This window comes from Populus euphratica, unplaced genomic scaffold, assembly GCF_000495115.2.
Source record: "Populus euphratica unplaced genomic scaffold, PopEup_1.0 scaffold25.1, whole genome shotgun sequence".
Classification (NCBI taxonomy): Eukaryota; Viridiplantae; Streptophyta; class Magnoliopsida; order Malpighiales; family Salicaceae; genus Populus; species Populus euphratica.
The window spans coordinates 667387-690450 of NW_011499851.1; the positions used below are offsets into that span (position 1 = coordinate 667387).

The 23064-nt window shown below is 30.5% G+C and overlaps 1 protein-coding gene across 1 annotated transcript; it reads right to left on the bottom strand.

Moving 5' to 3' along the window:
* Positions 1-1213: 1213 nt before the first annotated feature.
* LOC105121399 (E3 ubiquitin protein ligase RIN2) lies at positions 1214-9280 on the bottom strand. The gene is made up of 13 exons (XM_011020017.1): positions 9106-9280; positions 8349-8806; positions 7412-7489; positions 6770-6856; positions 6549-6670; positions 5778-5874; positions 5570-5675; positions 4013-4170; positions 3777-3914; positions 3634-3701; positions 3308-3538; positions 2288-2660; positions 1214-1802 (listed from the first exon to the last, which is right to left on the bottom strand). The coding sequence occupies exons 2-13, from the start codon at positions 8586-8588 to the stop codon at positions 1746-1748; spliced, it is 1755 nt and encodes a 584-aa protein (XP_011018319.1). The 5' UTR covers positions 8589-8806; positions 9106-9280; the 3' UTR covers positions 1214-1745.
* Between the last annotated feature and the right edge of the window lie 13784 nt (positions 9281-23064).

Sequence of the window (23064 nt, forward strand, 5' to 3'; positions counted from 1 at the left end):
TCTGTGGCCTGTTTTTACCTCGTTTAATGTACTTTTGCTCTGGCGCTTGATTTGAAAAAAATAAATAAAATTAAACCATTTTGTAAGAAAAGAAAAATCAGAATTGAACTCCTGCAACTTTGATCAATTTGAAATTGGATGCTTTTATTAGATTTTGTTGTGAGGTTATACTCATTAATTAAGGTTCACCATTTATCTCTCTACTATTGAAATTTGATCAAACCCAACCGTCTACAAACAATTTGATAACATGAAACCCTATTACTTTCAAATTTTTTTTTTTGTTAGATTGAATACGAGAAATTAACTGACCAAATCAAAGTCTAGGTAAGTGCCACGTGCATGATTTAAAATAAAAATATTTTTTTAACAATAAACTAAATTATAGAAAAACAAAGGCCAAAAAACGAGATTAAGATTGAAATATTTTTATTTTTCAATTTTTATGAAAAGAATTGTTATTTTTGTTATTTTTTATGGGTGCTTTTATTACCTTTTAAATATATTTTTATTATTTATGCTCAAAAGTCAAAGTCATCTAGGAGTTCAGAAATAAGTAAATAAATAAAAGGATTAGATTAATTTGTGGACAGATCTAACATGGCTATTATTTGCAGCATAACCATGTTATCAAAAAAATCTTTTTTTTTTCAAATTATTTTTTTATATTTTTAAAACAGCATTAAAAATAAATTTTAAAAAATAAAAAAATATATTATTTTAATGTTTCTAAAAAAAAAAACAATAATTAACACAATAACCATCTAAATTTGTGACGTTGACCAAAACTTGAGACATTAAACAGTTGGGGTGTGAGCGCGTTTGTGATGTGCATGATGCCCAGCAAAGCAAAGCCATGGGAAAACTTTGATTTGTTCCCTTCGAGGCACCATAATCCAGGATTTGTTCCACGAGTAAATTCATGTGCGGCTCTCACGAGAACCTCACTGAACAAAGGTCTCTACAATCTGCAGATCCATTCCATGATTATTCATCCACCTTGGGCAAGATTTTTAAGAGATTAATAACAACGAAACACAAAGAATTGTCAAATCCTTTCAAAGAACCGACTGCTTTACTCGGACAGAAATCAGGTGAGTAATGGATTTGGAAGACAACCATTTGTTATTGGGTTTTGCATAGGGCAGAGGCAGACAACATGAAACAGTATTTATGAATTGCAGACAATTTCATCAACAAAGAACTATGCGGATGCTAAACACAACTGGCTGCAATATTTCGATTGACAACTAGCAATTGATAAGATGCTTTAGAAGTAAATCATAAGTTTCCTCAGAATCTAACTGAAGCTACTCAGATCAAACAATACAATTTATTCATAAATGTACACATGTATGCAGAACAGAGCAGTGCAGCCGCATCCTTTGTAGCTTGGAGTAAATTCACTTGATGTGGTAAATTCTCTTCAGGCTCGTAACGCATATACCTACCTCAACCTGCCCATCTATTTATATATATCGTAATTTATTTTTCCACATGAAACCGAGAAACTAACACTACATTGTGCCTTCTTCCTCCCCTTTTCTTTTCCATCTCAAGTACAAATGCCTTGGTATGTACATATATTGAAGCTTATGGGTATTTGAAAGGGTAAGAGCACAATGACAAGAGAGCGGTCTGGGGTCATTGGCAAAGTCGCGCACAACCCAAACTGTCAGAGATACTCAGTATATGGAAGGACAGATTGACTAATGAGCACATGAAACCATTACAGAATATTCTTCTCACCTTTGCAGGAGATTATTTACAGTAACAGTAGCAGAATTTGTTCGCTGCAAGTCCTGCAAAGTTTTGGATTCTTAATTAAACAAACCATAGAATACTATATTAAGAAAATGAATTGCTTCGAATGTAATGAACACATACCAAAAAAGTTGGGAGTCCAGAAAATATTTTCCACTATAAATCCCATCTCCTAATTTATATGAATGAAAATGCACCAACCCTAATCCTTCTAAGTCAACATTCAATCTTGTGAACAGGTTTCCAGAGCAAACATCTAACAATACAGCACTGAAGACTAGCAACAGAATGGAGATGTGTTGCATAGGATCATCACAAGTAGTGAAGCAATGCAGAAGACGAGGAAATCGGTACAAAAAGAAAAAAAGAAAAAGAGACACACAAAGGAAAATGATAGGAAATGATAATGACAAGTGACAACTTCAGAGACATAATTCATAACTAACCACACAAAAGCACACTCAAGACAAGGAACAAATGAATAGCCTAGGGACATGTTAACAAAAGTAAATCCAAACAGTACCTGGAGTATCAACTCATCCGGAATGTGGGGCAAAACCTCCCGCACTGTCTCAGCCATGGCAAGTATGTTTGCTATGTTGTCATTTGTGGTGCGTGATGTGGTGCTCATATGTAATCCACCAGGGCGTCTTCCACCAGCAGCAGGAGGGATGAAAGAGGTAGATGGAGTAGCGTGAGATGGATTCATTGGCCAAAGGCTCCAAGCAGCATCTTCAAGGGCAGTTTGTGCATAAGTTTCTCCCACAGATGCAAAATGCCTCATCATCATCTGAACCCTACCCAATCCAACAGATCTCATAGCTGTTGAGGGACCAGCCCCATCTCCACCCTGGCTGGACCAAGGGGGTAGCCAACTTGAATCCAACCCTGCACTTCTATGGTACAAGAAAGAGGGGGATCGCAATCATTTATGGAAAAAGTGGCACCAATCTTTGAAATCACAATCTATGCAATGATCATTCGCCATTTCACTTAAGATTGAATGCATTTTATAAAAGAATAGACAGACTCAGTCAGATGTTTGAAACTGCAATTTGAGCCAATTACAGATTAGGATTTATAGCTTGAGTCACCATTCCAGGTTATCTGAACTCTAAAGTGTACCATCTCTTTTGCCTCCATCTACCTCTTTAGGTAGAACAAAACATGCATGTGTTGGAATTTACTTTTTCCGTTTTCTAAAGCATGATGTTTGGTTAAAGTCAACTTAAACATGGCAATAAGATCTAATAGAATATGACAGCCGGTCAGCTAAAGAGTTGAAACAGAGTCATACCCCGAGCAAATCTCCATTCAAGATTTCCAAAGAAGCTAGAACTCCTTAGTTATCACAAAGGAACTACTACTAGGTAACAGACTAACCATTGCTAAATAGCAGAAGGTCCCCTGGCTCTTAATTTCGGAAATTCCACAGCCATCTTAATAGGGAGGGGTGATGATTATTTTTCAGCTAGAAGAAGCAATATGTACTCATTTCTAGGCAATCAAGAAAGACTGATGATTGAAGGTAAGGGTCTCTTACCTCCAAGGGCTGCCTTCCATAGAGTTCCGAATCTGGTTAGGGAAAACTCCAGCAGGCAGCACATGACCTGGAGTGTTTTGCCGTTCATGTCCTTCATTTATTTGATGAGCAAGTTGTTCATCTGTTAGAGCTTCTCCAGTATGAGTACTTGCTTCATTTTCAGGCCTGTCTACAAAAAGTGGCTTCCGACAAGTGGGACATGAGTATATCTCATTTAAACCCTGATCCAACCTGGCATTATTGAGCAATAATCAGCATTTTATTGAGCGTCATACACTGAATTGTCAAAGAAAAGTGCATATGAGCGAAAAGATTCAAAGCCATACCAAGATCTCAAGCAAACAAGATGAAATATGTGACTGCAATATAGCCTTTTGGCCTTAGCCATAGGTTCCTGTCATTTGCAAAACTCATTACACTAAACAATCCAATGGAAAACTAAAAAGGAAACGGAAATGAGCAAGCATACCCTACAGATAGCACATTCATCATCATATGCTAGTAGCGCTTCCGATGTTGCATCAGGAAGTGCTGCGTGAAGGGCACCTAAAGCGATTCTAAGCTTGATGAATCCTTTCATACGCTTTATGATAGCGCTTAGCAATGCCTGCTCAAATTACCAGAATACATCAAATCAGTGTGTCAAAAATAAATAATTTCATTTATTTTAAACGGTTCCAAATAAAAAGAGGAACAAAAACTTACACGTATATTCAAAAAGAGAACTGCATCCACAAGATGAAATGCCACACCATGAAGCCACCATATACACACATAATGACCAAGTGCCATTAATAAGGTTGCCATGTCTAGCGAAAAACCCAAGTTCCGGATAAGAACACCTTTCCACTCCAACAATGAACCTGCTGTCACACTCAATCAGGAAAATGCCATCACATGAAATCCACTAGAAGCATGGTAAAGTTTAATAAACTGGCCAGTACATAAAATAGGACCACCAACCAGCATCATTAAAATCATATCTAAAGCACCCTTATAGCACGCAATTTGAAGATCAATGAAGAAGCAATTTTTACTTTGTGGCAAAGGGCATTGATTTGCATACGATCAAAGCAAAAAAAGGAGCACTCTTTTCATCTAAGAGTTAAGCACTAAAAAAACATGTGCTTTATCATTTTCAATTAAGATCTTTAAGCTAGTTGAACACAAATACACTAACCGTTACACTATATAGAACTTTCCATTTGTTCATTTCATAATTACACACATATCCATGTGATTTCAAGTGAAGACAAAAGTCACTGGACAACAAGTGTGAAGTGCAGATAAAACACGTCCCCCCCTAAAAATTCTATTTCTTGTACCAGTTCCTCACATTCACAAACAATGTAATTGCACACTACAAACTTTATGCAATTGAGCAATGCTTCATCTTTAGGGCAAACAGAAAATACACATGATTATGTTTCGTCTTGGTATTGGATCCACTCCTGTTAGCATGAAGATGAATTATCTTCTATTCATCCCCCCACCCGAACCTTTCTTAAGACCACCAAGCCATCTCGAATAAGTTCTACTTTTTTAGCTTTCAACAAGCAGGAGGGGGAAAATGCTGCACTCACTAAGACGTGAAACTATGTGACTAGATTGTCCTGAAGACAGATGCGATGGGAAGAAGTGGTATTTAGAAGCATAGTTTTTAAACCCGGCCCGGTGGCTGACCCGGTCCAAGGCCCGAGTTCCGGGTTTTGACCGGGTCGAACGGGTCGGCCGGGTCAATTCCTATTTTAAAAAAAATTCAAAACGACATCGTTTTAATAAAAAAATAAATAAAAGTCAACGGGTTACCACCGGGTTTTTGACCGGGTTTTGCCGGGTCGACCGGGTTTCCGGGTCAACCCACCGGGTCAGCCGGGTCATGGCTTACCTTATTTTTTCATCAACCCGGCCCGGTTCCAGCCCCGGGTCGGCCGGGTCCCGGGTCAACCCGCCGGGCCAGGCCGGGTTTTAAAACTATGTTTAGAAGTGTTGCTAACTTAAGATTTAGGTTTCGGCATAACAAAGCTTGCACTTCACTGTTTTAGATTTCTACAATAAGTGTTGAATTTTTAGGTTGAAATATTTAGCATTGCATTTTGGAAATTGACTTTGTTCAGGCAGCTTCTTTACTTTGTGCCTGGTCTCCAAGGTAAATTGCCCTCAATAGTATACTGAACATATTATAAAAAACACTTCAGCTAGCCAACCAATTCAATCTAAGATACTGACATTCATATAGCAGAATAGAAGTTCAGGAAGTACCTGCTCTCATTGCATCAAAAAACTTGAACCTTTGGCAATTTGTGCTATTCCCAGCCGAATGATGGAACCAAATCTCAAGCAACTGAAATCCATGAACCAGCATAGCCTAAACGGAATATAACCTTGTCAACATGTGCTATGGTCTCACTGAGATTTATATAACAAATTAATGTATCAAACTATAAAATATATTCTTCAGAGACATTACTTGCATGGTCTCAAAAGCAATACTGAAAGGCTCAAAGAACAACAACAGAAACATGGACGAGCCCGTACTTCTGTATATCACGAAACACATCTGTATCCTGCAACCACCAAAATGTTGTAGAAATAAAGTGTTTCTCATGATTCAATCAACAGAGTCAAATGCAAACAGCTTCCACAGAAAAAGCAAGTTAAGCAATTCCCTCATATCCAACCATGTGAAAAATGTGAGAATTAGTATATTATCACCTTCCTCATATAGACCTGTTATTTCAAAAAGATAAGTTGTTTCTGATACAGGTGCAGCCCCTCATGGGCCCCACTCAGAATTTAGGAACAGAATGTTTGTGGCAAATGGAGAAACGAAGCAACCTAATCCACCACTCAGTCTCAGTTAGTCAACCATCATGACCACTCCCAGCCACTGCTCCTCCAAACCACCCCATCCATTTCCACCAGCACAAGGTTAGCACCAATAAAACAAAAGGAAAGTTAATTTCATATGTGCAGTGCCAAAGAAAAACGTTCTCACTTAATTAAAACAAGTGGTGCTGTGCTCCGGTCTTCTACTTCTCAATATAGTGTCCGATACACAAATGCACATTATTTTTATAGCTTTTACCGAAAGTCAAATTGTACTACCCATTGCAGATATTTCAAACAGTGATGAGATCAGGTTCTCCTTGAGCTTTATTGCCACTATCATAGAAAGAAGACAAGAAGTGCATTTCCAAAATCATGTTTATCAATACAAGATTAGGTTACCAAAGAATACCAGAAAAAGTCAACAGAGAGGACCAGCAACAATGCTGAATAAACACGAAAATATGTCCATGGAGTTGCAGAAGGAGATGCATTCAAACGTTCAAGTCGATCTCTAGCTAGTGCTTGAAACATCTGCAACACCATGCAAAGTCCCAGCAATTTTATTACTTCTATGATGAAATTAAAACAACAGGTTTTTTTTTATTATTATTAAAACAAAGTGCCACCAACCTTTAAAGAACATAGAACAGTCAACCAAATTGACCAGAGACCTGTTTGAGAAATTGTTGGTGGAATAACGAGTGGCAGAAAGGTTCCCTGTACAATATTCATAAATTAAAAAATGACAGCAATTACAGAACCACAAACACAGAGTTTCAACAGAGTAACTAGGCTTATCAAACTTCAATTCAAAGATACCCTATGGCCTATTCCAAACCAACAATCAAATCATCATCAAAAGAACTAATACTTCTCCCAAATTCAAAACATTTACCAGCCTGCTAACCAATATTATAACTTGACAAGCAGATTGCAAAACCGCAGGCCCAAATGATTCAAAAAGAAAAGAAAAAAAACAGCAAAAGGAACCATAAAAAAAGAAGCAAATGCTAGATATTCTTGTCTCTGAGAAGTGCAAAAATTAGGAGAAAAAAAGAAGGCTGAACAAACACTTAAAATCAAATTGTCTTCTTTCTCATTATTTTAGCTTGTTCAATAAATCCTGACTGTAGGCCCAAGAAAGTATTACTACAAACTCAAAGTGTGAACAGAGCTAATACAGTGGTTTGAATGAAGTGGCCTGCCCAGTACTACAGTGAGTAATAAAAAAGTAAAACACTTTCCATCTAGACACTTGGTGAGGATACTTACCTTGTAAATAGCATAATTAATAAGACGTTCCACTAGTTTTCGAGTTTCAGAAGAATAGAGCTCACCAAAGAAAATAGTCTGCATGTTCGACAACAAAACAAGAACCATCAAAGCAATGTTTATGAAGGAAAGCAAGTTCATCGATATGATAACCAACGAGGAATCAAAGGCACAATTCCATACTTGAGCTATATTGCCCAAGTGATATGGGCTAGACACTATATAAACAAAAAAGGGCAGGAAACTTATAGAAGATTAATGTAAACAATGCTAGGTATGTTAGTGATGCCACTTGCAAGATATTGAGGCTTGAATTCAAATTTTCAGTCCATGGATTCCAAGAATATCTTTTCCTAGTTCCAGTAGCCTTGAGTTTGTATAAAGCTCATCTCTCTTTTTCAAATAAGAAGATTTTACTGGAAAAGAATGAAGCGAAAAGTACAGCGAGCACATAACATCAAGTAGTGCAAGTAAAGGCAATCAAATAAGAAGGGCTTCCTGTTACATATCTGACTCTGAAAATTCCCCTAAATTTCTCTAAGCAATAAATCATAAAGAGACCAAAAGAAAACATCCTATGTGCACAATAATTTATCATTCTGCTTACAAACCCATACAAGAACAAGATGGCATCCCATTTCTTTCAGGCAGCAATTTATGTGCTCACTTCTATTCTAAAGCAATAGCCTTGTTCCTTTAGACACAATATGCACACCATTAGACAAGCAATAACAACCTAGCAAGCATGCAAACTGTAGAAAATGATAGTATAAATTTATAAGAACAGTATTTCACCATATTTTGTGTCATAACTTAAAACTTAAGTAGATCCTCCTACACAAATTGCTCAAGTCACTACATAAATCTCTGAAGATATATATTAAAAAATCAATAGTCATAAACCAGAACCCATTTGGAAAAAGTTGAAAGAACACACCTTGAGACAAAGATTGAGTAGTAGAAATACATTGAATACAAAATTCACCAACAATGCAATGGTTGCATAAGAACTGAACAGAAGCTCAAGCGCACGGTTGACATTCTCCGAGTTGATAAAATTCTCACCAATCAAACCATCTGATCTCAATCTATCTAAAGACACCTCTGTCCAACATTGAAGACCCACAAAACTCAAAGCCGTACAGACTGCAGAAATCGCTATATAACTCGCACCCATTTATAAGCTAAAACAGCCTCTACACAAAAACCCAACTCCCAGGAAAAAAAAAAAAAAACAACCCTAACTTACATGCCTCTTCCCAACCAACAGTCACAACTTCACATTAAACCACAAAGAGCAAGACTATCAAAGACTCAATTAGCTTGAAACTCGAGCCAGAAACCAATATATTATATTACCGATCTACAACCCCCTCCCCGCACACACACAAAAACCTGCAGAAAAAATAAATAATCAGCAATCAATCATTAATTTTGAAACAAAAGATGAACATAGAGTTTTCAGTTTTCAGCATCAAATCAATTTGATTAAGAAAAAATAAATCTCAAACCCCGTTTTTATTTAGACAGAAACGTTAAATAAAACAAGATGATCAAGTGTGACAGGATCAATTACAATTAATCAAACTTACAACAAAAATTAGGCAAGAAGAAAAGAAAAAAAAAACCTAGATTTACATTAAAAAAAAAGACATTGAGAACCATTTGATTGATTGGAGAAATGTTAAAGGAACCTTATTTGATCCAACAAGGAGAAGAAAGTGTTGGTGTTGGTGGTGATGCTGATGCTGATGCTGGGTGGCAGAGAGAATAATGAAAAGGGCTAATTTTTAAAAGAGAGGGCGAGGGGAGGGAGATGGGACTTCTGCGGGAAAGCAAAGGCGAAACAAAGAGCTTCATGTCGAGTTATACATAATTACATGTACTCTGTTTTTTATTCAAAATTATTTAATAAATGTTATTTCAAATGTTGACAGTCTGTGTTTCTTTATGGTAAATTATATTTTTAGATCCCCGTACTCTGTTTTTTTCTCTGGGTAGAAAATATTATAAAATCAGTATAATTCAAACTAAGCTTAAATTTTGATTGAAGACTTAAATTTTCCTATTCACAAAGACTTGGAGTCCTGCGACTTTGTAAAATGATGATGTTTCGGTTTTGTCCTTGCCTTGGGTAGGTAGCTCATAAGATTCTTGTTTCTCATTCCATACATTGTTCCTTTCTCGGGTCATTTTTAATGGCTAGTTTATCCTCTAGAATTTTGGTAATGTTTTAATTTCGGACTTTATGATACAGGAAAAACAAGAAGAAAAAAAACTAATTGGTGCATGCATTGCACTCGTAAACCTTTATCACTTAAGTTAGGTTCAAATGATTAACATTTTAACCATTAAATAACTTAATTTTTAATTTTTCAGGGCCATATTCAAACAGCTACAAACTTGATATTTCAAGTATTGATTTAATCCTAGCTCACCGAGATCTGTTCAATCTTATCTCAAGACACACCTTTATATATGTTTTGTAAGTTTGAATATAACTAATGGTTATTTTTTTATGTTATAACTAGCTAATATTTTCATAAATGACACGCATATCATAACACTCCTCAACTTTCTAAGAAAGGTTTGTCATAAACATCATAATGCATCTAATAACTTAATTTTCTAAGAAAATATTTCTCAGCAACTTGTAAAAATAAATAGGTCCTACTTCTTTGTCTTTACACCAACCATTAAAATTCTAGCCAAGCAATATCATACATGACTATCAACCACCCAACAATTTCAAGAACCAACAACAACCATTCACAACTATTAGAGTTATAAACAACTACCAAACAATTTCTAGAATAACAAACAACCACTCCATGATTTAAATAACATATAATTTCTCTTATATTTTCCTGTTATTTTTTTATTTACCATACATTATTTTCTCTTGTTATATTTTACTAACTTAAGTATTGGATTGTTCTCTATGCCCACATGGGACTTGTTTTGTAGAAAAGCTTACGGACCAATCTAAGATTACAACTTTGAAAAAATCAATTCTTATATGAAGCTTTTCTTGACTTCATAATGGCACCACCTGTTGGATAATGATTTATCTCACCACTATAATAACTCCCTCATATCTCTATCAAGTACAAGTGTTAAAAAATATTGTTCTCATCATATAAAAATAGCTTCTCACTTTTCTATTATATCAATAAAAAATACAACACACTACTCCATCATGCACGTCAAATGCACAGAAATAACTCAAACTTCATAAAGAAAGAGCACAACCAATATGCAAAGTATGGATGATATTTCAACTCTATAAATAAGGCATTCTCGATATAAAAGACACTTTTTAATAAACAATAATCATAACCATGGTTATCACCATCAAAGATTTTTTCAAATCTCACTCACATGGTTTTAATAAACAAGACACAAACATGAATGAGATAAATAAATACATGAGCTATTAAGAATGAACATCATCACACCAAGTATGAGACTTTTCATCATGTTATCAAGTGTTACACACTTATTTCTTTAAAGATAATGTCTCTTCAGAAGTTAACTAGACAACTATAATGGTCTTATAGATCCCATAGAGCACATATAAAATATAACAAGCATCATAAAGTTTGTAATGCAAAAGAGTGATGTTATTTGTAAAATCTACCAATGATATTTTGTGGATATGCATGGGTGTAGTATCATAACTTTAAGTTTAACTCTATCATTGGCCTTCATGATTTTTATGTTAAGGCTTATCTTTTATCTCATCACTAATATTTCAATTAAAAAGAGCATGCTTAGAATCTTTTCCATCACTCGATAAAAAGATAAAAACATTAAAATACATCTTTAGAGATTTTGATAAGGAAATACTAAACATGAAAGATCTTGTAACGACCTCAACATTTAAAACATGATTTAACATATTCAAGGTATAAAATAAATTATATCTATTCTTTTAACTTTCCATTTCGTATTGTATATACTGATCACTACACATTTATCTTACAAAAATCTAATATAAATAAGGTATAGAAGGTTAGTAAATTAAATCCCATATATTTCTATCTATAATATAAAGAAGTAAGATTTTACACTAATATTTCAACGAAACTAAAGAATTTAAGTTTATACAAACATTTTTAATATTAAATTTACTTACATATTAAAAGGCTTTATCAAAATTACATTACATAAGAAGTTTATGATATTCCTAGATATAACATTAAAGACTACCATCCTAAGTAAAAATAAAGTGGTCTATTGCTTAACTCGAACTTGTGAGAATATTGTAGTAAAATTAACTTACATTATAAAGAATATTATCTAACAATTAATATATCTAATTGGAACAATATTTATTAAATTACAAATATAGTTAACTAACACTTAAATAATTTGATCAACCATAAATATCTAATAATATTATTAATTTCTCTAATATCATTCAAATATATCAGCCCAACACATCATTATGGACATATATCACTCCTATTGCTCTCATCTCTTTAAGACAAATTAGTCACATAAATTCTCGGTCATTTGATAAACAAACACTTCTAGTATCTTTCAAGGTACTAGTCAATTTAAATTCTTTGTCGTTAGTCACATTAATGCCTCTAATACCACTCAGGTTACTAGTTAATTTAAATTCCTGATTGTTGATAACACTAATTATAACATCTCATATCGAAAAAAAAGTGTCCAGAGCTAGGGCATATTAAGGCAGTTGATACCTAACCTTGTAAAGTGTGTTTTGGGGCCTGTAGGCTGCCAAGAACAAAACCATGAGGTGTGAAAGCTGGGTTGTGTTGAGCTATAATGGATAATATTTTGTAAGAGGGAATGGGCTGAGCCTTACACTAACACCTCTAGTACCACTTAGGGTATTGATCAATTTTAAACTCCGGGTTGTCATTAGTCGGACCTCTTAGGGTGCTAGCCAATTTAAATTCCTAGTCATTAGTCGGACGGAAAGGAACTCTTCCTCAGAATGGAATGCCAACAAATAGCCAAATTAGATCGCATTAATAGCTCTAATAGCTTTCAGGGTACTGGTCAATTATAAACTTTCTATCGTTAGATAAACTAATGTCTCTAATACCTCTTAAGGTATTAGTTAATTTTAATTTTGTTTTTTTTTTCTCTTTTCCATTACCAACACTACAATTAATACATGTATATGAGCAATGCATTTAAAGAAATTTCAATTATTTAAAACGAAGAACTTTTAACAATTTAAATGATGGAAAAGAAAAAACACCTACCCGATGCCTAAGCTCTCGATATAGTCCTTTACTACTATCTTGAACCTGTAGCCTTTTTTATTACCATATGAATCCAAACATCATCACAATATGAAAACATGAACACCATTTGAAACTTATTTCAAAGATTTTTTTTTTGTCCAACTTTTTAAAAACTCCTTTTATATATATATAACTTATTTAAATAATAAATCAAATATTATTCAACTCTTTCTTCTTTGCTAAATTTTTTTATCAACCATGGCCTGATAATGGTCCTATAGTTTTGGTATTCAAACTTTCCATCGATTCTCACTTCTCTCACCCTTTCTTATCTATACATTTTAAGTATAAAATTCCTATCAAACTAAAAGACTCAATTCATTTCTTTTAAAATGTCCTAGGTCGAGTCTTTCATAAAACAAATATGAATTTTTCTTTCACTTTTCATGCAATTCGATTTTTATTCACACTTCACTTATTTCATTTAATACAATTTGATATAATATCTATGTAATTTAAATTAACCACTTTGATTCCATCTTTATTTGGCAAATGGTCGGATTATGTTTCTAAAGAGGAAACATAAATTTCTCTCAATTTTTCATAGCTGATACATTATTCATTTTCTATATAACAAATATAATTTTAACCAAGATTGAAATTTCACCAAATAAATAAAAAAACTCCTTGCTCACACCCATTTATTAAATTCTTCCTTTAACATTATTTATAATGAATTGTGAGTCAATTAATTCAATAAGTCTAGGTTCTTCTTTTACCTAGTGTGGTCGAAACCCCTATCACATAAGAACATCTTCTTCTTTTTTTCAATTTTTCTTCTAGTTGTCACTTAACCCGTTCATTATTCATGACTAATAACATCATCTAAACATAAAAACAATAATCTATATTCATAACATATACAATTCAAACTTTCATAATGAAAATTAAAATGACTTGTTTTCCAAATCATAATAAAACTTTAACCAATTAAAGTAAAAGTGTTTATTACCTAAAACAATGATGAATTAACAAGGATTCTCTTTGTTCTTCCTCACTTTCATTATTTTTTTCAAGCTAAAACCCTTAGTTTTATAGTTTTTAATCCTTCTTAAAAGCTTGTAATCTCTTTATAAATCCTTAAAAAATTCATTAAATACTTAAATCTTCTTCTTTTAAGTGTTCTGATGTAATAAAACCAAGAAAAGAAATCAAGAAATTGTTGCCCCCCTCCCCTTCTCATTTGTTTGGCAACTCTTAGCTTCTTTAAAAAACCAAGAAAGTTATTTATATGTCTCCTATAATTAATATTTATAATACTATCATTATACTTTAATTCATGTAGTTTTTTGTTAACCCAATTATCCCATCTCGGTCTATTTTTACATCTTACCTTATTTTTAATTTTTAACCTATAAAACTTTAATTTGGCTACTTTAATATACACACACATTTTTATTTTTATTTTTATCCCATTGTATTATCAATTATTTTTTTTTCTAAAGAGTAAAACCTCTATATCATTAGTCTTTTACTAGGGCATCAATAAGGAATACTAAGAAATTTATTCATGATCTTCTAATATGTTCTTAACTTCTTACCACGCCTCTTACATCTACATTTACCAAGTTGTTTATTACCATTTAAGGAAAAGATTTCATGTAATACCCATCTTTAATAAAAAAGTGTTCGAATACAAAAAATTCTAACAAGTTCTATAACTTTCATCATGATCATAACTATTATACAAAGGAATGTCATGTCTTGAAAAAAAATTGAAAGATTGATCTTTAAGGACTGCCTTCAATTTATGAATAAGAAGATACAACCTGAACAAATAGAAAAAAAAATCATAAACTATTTATTTATTTACTACAATTTCATTCTACAAAGAACTCTTTGAATTCTTTTACTTTGTTAAAATTTATATAGAGTTTCCTCTTAATTTTTAACATTCCAGTTCTTCAATACTTCATAACCTGTATAAAATTTATATTTTTTTTTCATCATCAACACATGGTAACCTAAAGCATACCTTAGTTTATTTATTTTCAATTTAGTTATTATCATCTAAATCACAATCTCATATATTTTCATAACAATAACATAATTTCAAATTATCCATTTAGATCATTTATACAATTTACAAAAGACATATACATATGATAAATTTGAGATAATTTAAATTTGTTGCTTATAAAAGGATAATAATAAAAATTATTGAATTAGAAATAATAAATCATACTAATTATACAAAAGATAAAGCATATGGTAAATTTGATACTAACATAGATTAGATCAACCTTATCCTACAATATGTGATCATCCTGCAACACATATAATTACAAACTAATAAACGAATTCAGTACTTAATTTCATGAAATGAATTTGATAATAATAGGCAAGATCAATAAATTTTTACATCCATATCTACATTCTAAATTTTTCATTCGAAACCTTATTACTAACTTTATAAATTTTCCTTTTAAATTCATTTATATTTTTCTCTTTGTTTGTCCTTCCTAATGACCATTTGTTAACACTTTACTATCATTAGATATTGCCAATATTTTTTAACTATACAATTCATTTACCTTTGTCCATGACAACAAAATTAACATTTAATGACTTACATACAAGGTCGTAAGTTTAACATTTATTGGCTTCCATAAAAAATGACAAGCTTGTCTTTTATTAGCTTCCATCGGAAATGACAAACTTGTCCTTTATTTCACATTTTTCTTTCATCTTTTTTTAACCATTTCATTTCATTTTCATTTCTATATGTTACCTTTATTTCTCGTATATCCTCTTTATTTCCCTTTTTGGATACCATAATAAAACAATATAAATTAAAAAAACTTATAATAATAAAATAAAGAGATAAGGTGTTAAGCACCTATATATTCCTCTAGTTGAAAATCCAACTTTTAATACCTCTCTTGATTTTTAAAAAGGGATCTTTATTAGTATTTTCAACAATTCACCACATAAATCAATATTCATGTCAATGCAATTCTATATTATCAAACCTCACTAAATTCTCTAAGTAAATCATTTCTTATTAATTCAAATATTTTACGCAATTTCCTTAAATCTTTGTTGATTTATAATGAAAATCATACTAACTAATTTCACCATTTAAATAGAAATCTTTTCAATTGTATAAAAAAAATTCATTTTTTTTCAATTTTAACCTAACTTTCATTAACCAAAACTTACTTTCATATAGAAGATATTTGAACCATTTTTGTTGTTTAACATTTTGATCTCTTTTTAAGTTTCGTCATCTTACATATTAATAATTTGATTGGTATGAAACTTCAAGCTTTCCATATACAAACATTAACATCATATCACAATAAAATAACAATTCATACCCCCATATAATGCCTTAGTATTTACATATATTACTTTCATTAAATCTTATATTAAACTAACATGGGTTCAACCATAAGATTACCATTACATTTTAAAAAAAGTTATTTATCTAATTTCACATAACATCACAAATATTTAACTTCAAATCTAAATCTTTCCAAATTCAAAAGCTTATAATTTCTACTTAACTATAAAACATTTATTTTTAGTAACACATACAAACTACCAACACATGACCCTTACTAAACACAATTTTCTCATGCAATTTTTATCATTTTATCAAAAATCTCACATGATTTTAATCAAATAAACTACCCCTTAAAATTTTATCCTATGGTCGGCCCCAAGAGCCCTTCATCTACCTATGATTTACTTGGTTTACACTAATAAACAATCATTATACATTATTTAAACAAAATCACAAACAATTTCATATTTTCCCAATTCTTCATAAAAACGGTAAAAGACAACTTAGGGATTTCTCCCCATCTTATAATCAAACTTTAGATAACGTGAGTTATATAGTTTAAGACACCTTACCCAAAAGTTTTGAACCCAAAATCACTTTTTTTACAACTTCCTCTTTCAATTCTTTTTTCTCCTCTATAATCACTTGTTTCTCTCACTAAAACTCAACTGGTTCTCTCTTTAAATTCTTTTAATCTTTAGATTTTTAATGTTTTTTCCTTTGTAATATGTCCTCAACTAACCCAAGACCTTTAATTTTGAAAAAATTAGAGTATAAAATGCAAGAAAAAATGATGGATCCTTCTTTTTCTTCCTTGTGTCTGACAGCTGGTTATATAAGGAGGAGGGGATAGATCTTTCAATTTATTTATATTTTTTTCATTAATGAGTCCATAAATATATATTTTTTCTATATTTCTTCTCGGCTATTGGTAATTCCATACAATCTTCCTGAACTCTAGTTTACCTAAAGTGTAAAATGATATATTGGATTAAAAGTTATTATTTTTTATTGTTCAAGATGGCTTGTTATGAGTCCATTTACCTTAAATATGAGTAACAAATATCGTTTATTTTAAAAAAAACAAGGTTAATGGTTTTATTATTTTGAAAACCTAGGTATATCGGTGCAATGGTTTGAACAAACTTATTATTAAGTCTAAGTATGCATGTAAAGAATTTTTGTATTTTCTTCATTCATTTTTTTTATGTGAAAATGCTAAAACAAAATAATTTATCAAATGTTGACATGTGCAAAAATGCTGCTTCTTCTTCTTTCTTTCTTTCTTTCTCTTTTTTTTTTTTTAATTTGTTACTTTGTAAAATGGCTAGAAAAAGGCTTATGAGTGTGTTTGGTATTGTGGTAACTATTGTGATTGTCCTTTGAAAAAAGTTGTTTTTATAAAAAATACTTTTGATTGAGGTTGATTTAATATTTATGCATATTTGGTTAAAACTGTAGTTGAAATTAAGGTTAAACAAAAAGTAGTTTAATGTATTTGGTTAATAATGCTTTTGAAATTAACGTTATAAAATAATTTAAAATATATATATATATATATATATATTAATATTGATGGTTTTTAATTTAAATATTATATATTTAACTATTGTTATTACATCATAAAATAAATAATAATTTATATAAAATATTTTTTATTGTTCCATTAAACCATCTACAATTCCATCACATATGAAATATATCCAACAAGAACTATAGTTTTTTTGGTTTTTTAAGCGCGTAATAACATGAGGTAAATTATAATCAGGAACAAAATTGGGATTGTGATCAAATTCTATAAATGCTACGTCATCAAACAATCTTTATCTAATTTATGTAGTGCCATTGAATAATGTTAAATACTAGTTTTTATATAAAACATAATTAAAAAATAAAAAAAATTATTTTTTATTTTACTGGGTTAGACCTAGTATAATGTATTTTAAGTTTTGAACTGAAATCGATCCGACCGGAACAGTATGCAAAAATAGTGGTTCTAGGAGCACCATTGTTTACTGTTGGAAAAAAATAGAGGGAAGCTCCTTCAAGAGAACCTGTATTTATAGTAACAAGTGGGTCTATAAACAATAAAACATGTTTTTTTTAACCAAACATGTTAGAGTTATATTTTGTTTAAAACATACCCGCAGCTATGTTAACAAATATAGTATAAATAAATATAAACGTTTTTTTTTTATGATTTTTTTAGCACTTGGCCATGCATTAATGTTATTTAAAAAAAGCCTTGATGAACGCTAATTTCACTTGCAATTAATTTTATTTCAAATAAACAGATACAACGTGGATTGAAGCATACCATGCAAAGAAGAAAAATTATGACAGCATGATGAAGCACTCGACAAATGAGACAAAGAAAATAATTGATGCTGTATTTTCACATGACAAGAATCAAAAACAAAAGAACGAAGATCACCATCTCTCAGATTGGACCACACCACCTACTTGTTCCTGCCCCAGCAGTGTTAAATGGCCTTTCCCAGGCCTCGAATATCAGCATAAAGCACCACAAAAATGAATAATATATATGTCAAACCACTTGCTGGGTCCTTCAGCTAGCTCAAGCATTGCAGGGTATACCTGAATAAATACAGTAATTATTATTTTTTAAAATATTTTTATTTAAAATATATTAAAACTATGTTTTTTCAGTTAAAAATTTATTTTTTATACCAGTATATTAAAAATATATGAAAATACTAAAAAATATTAATAAAAAATAAAATAAAATAAAATATATTTATTTTTTGAAATACACTTTAAAATACAAAAACAAACCACCTCTGTGTATCGAAAAAGAAAGAATTACTTTTACTTTTCAAGCAAAGTCATGCAACTAACAGCTATTCATCCCTTCTGATCCAAGATTCTTCTTATTACCGGAAAGTTTAAAGCTTCTTCACTAAGAAACCTCCCGTTCATGCTATTTTGCACAAGACTCCTTAAGCTTATAATAATCTTTTTCAGACCCAGTATATATTCTTTTACTGTACACACTTCATGCTCTCAGCATAAAAGTCAAAACATGGTCCCAAAGTTGATAATATAAAGATTGAACTTTGGAACAGTGAATAAACTTAACATGAAAAAAGAAAGGTAGAAACTTTACCTGTCAAGGTCAAGGATGTCAATTTTATTTTGATAAATATTTTATTTTTTTAATTAAAATAAAATATTTTAGTTTTGAATTACTCAGGTATGTCATTTTAGGGTTGTATTATATATATAATTCAACAAAAATAATTCAAATTCAATATAAATTAAATAATACAAACACAATGTCAAACAAATATAATTTTAAAATTTAAAATATTACTAAATAATCAAGATTAAATAGTTCTTTAATTTAAAGTAATTCAACTTAAACAAAATATCAAAATATTATGAAAATAAAATATTTTAACATAAATATTTTAAATACAAAGTTAGGTCAATGTTGGCAAGGCTAATGAAATTTAGAACATCCTTTGTTTTGCTCAAATTCCTACAAAGTATAAACATGAAAAAAAAAATATGAATATAAACCATATATATTAGTGATACATTTAATTTTGAAAACTTAATATCATTGTTAATGAAAATAGTAATAATAATTTTCAATGTTATTATTAATATCATTGTTATTGAAAATAGTAATGAAAAAGAACTTTTTATACTTGGATAGTTTTATTAATTAAATTGAATTAGGTTCAATTTGATTCAATAACTTTTCAAGACCGAAATGAAACATGTGAAATGAAATCGAAACATTTTAGCTAAAATTTAGCTAAAAAATCCAGAACGAACCGAGATTTGAAATGAGATGAAAATTGTTCTGTTTTGTTCCTTTTTTAAATTGATATGAAATGTTTCAGCCATTCCAAACAAAATATAATAGAATTGACAACTTTAATCAAGGTAGTTTCCTTTTCTGTTCAGAAGAGAAAATAAGATCCACGATCTGCCATCCATTGTGAAACCAATGTTAAAGCAAGTGAGCAAACCATTGAGAGAGGCTTGTGGTCTTGAAATTATAAGGATTAGCTCAACTAGAAGCGTCTCCCCCTCAAAAGTTTTCTTGGATTCTTGAGGGATGGCTTGGGGAGTGGAGGTTGGCAATGGTGTTGGTTGTTGTTTTTTTTACAGTGGAGAGATGAGACTTGTGATGCTTTAACCAAATGGAAGTAGTAAAGGCATTGCCCTTCTCTTCTCTCTTTTCTCTCTTTCTTTTTTTTATTTGTAGTAAAGGTTTTTGTGTGGTTTTATAAGGAAGTGTAGGAAGATTCTATGACATATAAGATGGTTAAGAGGGTGTTTGTAAGTGTAATAACAAATACTTTTTAAAGTGTTTTTTGCTTGGAAATGCATTAAATAATATTTTTTAAAATTATTTTTAACATTAGCACATCAAAACAATATGAAAATATAAAAAAATATTAATTTGAAGCAAATAAAAAAATAAAAAAATTTCAAGTTTTTTTCAAAAACACTTTTGAAACACAAAAACAAATAGTCTCTAAATTTGAACCTTTTAACATTGTTTAAGGTATAAAAACCTTTAACTAAATATAATAACAAAGGATCTGATAGAGAATACTAGAAGTCCTGCAACTTTTTTACTCTTGAGGATGGTATTTGTTGTGCCAATGGAGCATTGTAAAGGAACATATCACATCTTTGAGATTTGAAAAAAGGTAATTTAGGCTATGATTTGGGAAAATTTTGGTGCATCTTGGTCGTAAAATTAGGTCGAACTAAGGCTGCTAACATGGCTACTCGAGTAGTTTTTGTGGTTCAAAACATAATAAATCAACAAGAAAAACAATGAGGAGTACTAAATGCCAAGTCATTTGATCTTTTAATCTGATCTCTCTTTTTTAAAAATATATTGAAATGATATTATTTCTCTCCAATACACACAACTTTATCTTAAAAGACATCGTTTTCTCAATGTCATTTCTTTAACTTATGTAGATTAGGGTTTTGACCTTTTCCAAGTCAATTTTGGTCCTTGTTTTCTTGTAATCTCACAATCACACCTCCAATTGATCCAATATTTGGAAATCTTTTCAATTATGCCTTTGGACTTCTTTAATTGAGCCTTCAAACTTTACTTCCTTTTATAGTACGGTTTTTAGTCTTGAAGTCCTTTAAATTCGACCTAATTGACTTCTAAACTTTGATATTTTTTCAGTTAAGTCTATGATTACTTTAATTAGACCAGACCAAAGTTCAATTAATTCCTTATACTTGCTCATTCTTATAGTTTTGATTAAACTAACTTCCAAACTTTTATTTATCTTTCATTTTAGCCTCTGATTAAGACAATTAAGCCTTTTCAAAGTTCAATTAGATCTTTTGTTAATTTTTGCAATTTTGCCTTCATCTTTAACTTTCTTTTTAATTAAGCCTTTATTTATCATAATAGGACTGCCAAACTTTACAACCTTGTCCATTTTAGTCCTTAAACCTCCAATTTATGTAGTTTTGACTACATTTTTAGTTCATTTTCTAAAATTTCTTCAGCAAAATCCTAAATTATCCATCTATATAGCATTCAGACCAGTTGTGAATTCAATACATGTCTGATTATGATTCAAAGTGTTATTTTTTTTTAATATTGTTACCTTTTCTTCTTCTTTTTTCATCTTTATTTTTTTTCTTTTTTTTTTAAAGAAAAATATTTTCTACATGAAAAATAGGAAATTTTAAGGAATCTAAAATTAGGTTATGACAATTGTCTTCTTTTTACAATACTTATGTGCAAAAGCATTAATTTGTTTTTTTTTTAGCTTTGTATAGTAAATTTATAAGAAAAAATAAAATACTAAAATGATTTTTTTTACCTTGTAAAACTTCAAGAGTGGCCAGAAATGTAATTAATGACGTAAGTTTGGTAGATTATGTAATAGCTCAAGGTGGAATTGTGAATTAATTTTTATAATGACTTTTTTATCACAACATTTGACGTGACACTAATGTATGGTTATGGATATATCTTACCAATATATCATAAACACTTAAATCAATCATTAAACCTAATAAAATTAAAATTTCTAATTAGAAATATGTGTGGTTAATATAATCTCATCATAATAATGCTCATCTAACTAAAAGATACAACCAATGAACTCTAGCTAAACTAGCATTAATATCCCATCTTCTATTAAAAAAATCAATCTCCAGTTCTAGCCTCTTTTTTATATAAAAAAATTATTAAATGCATGTTTGGAAGAAGTTTTATAAATTCAAGTGTTGATTGTTGCAAAACCTACCTTATATCAATGGAATAATATAATTATATTACCCAAGCATTTAAAAAAAAAAAGAAATGAAATGTGGTTCGCTAAGCTTAAAATTCAGCCATTGCCCAAAAAATGAGGTTTTTTTTCTTCCAAAAACTCATTTTCAGTTCATTTTTTACTCAAAACATTTAGAAAACAACTTAAGAACCTTGTTAAACTAATTCATAATCTCTAAAAACATAAAAAATGATCCAAGACTAAAAATCAACGCTAAACTCAAAAATCTTTTCAAGTTTAGATATGTTTTTTTAGGTATTTTTCAAAGTAAAAAAACACTTAACTGTAACTCTCCTCGTCATATAGAAACATCTGGCACAAAGAACGATTATTTTGACAGTTGAAATTGTCATCAATGATAACTATCTTTCTCTACACTGTAATCTTATGACTCTCTTTTCTTCAACCAAATAAGGACTTAAAAATGATAAAAATAAAGGTTAATATCAAAATTAATTTTTTTTAAATTACAAGGACTAGCAACATAATATATTAAAAAGATGAGGGACAAAAATGAACTTCCTTAAAAAATCTCAAACCTTTATTCTATCTGTCTTTTTTCATTTTAGTTTTTTGTCTTTCAATTCAACCTTTTCTTTTTAAAAAATATGTAATTGAGGCTAATTTGGGTTTAAAATAGCTAAATTGTGAAAAATAAAAGTTTGAGAATGATTAGTACTTAAAAGTGCATTTTTATCATGGTTTTATATCATCATTTTGCACTTGAAGTATCAATAACTCATTAACTAAAGTATGATTTATAATAATTGATTAGTACTT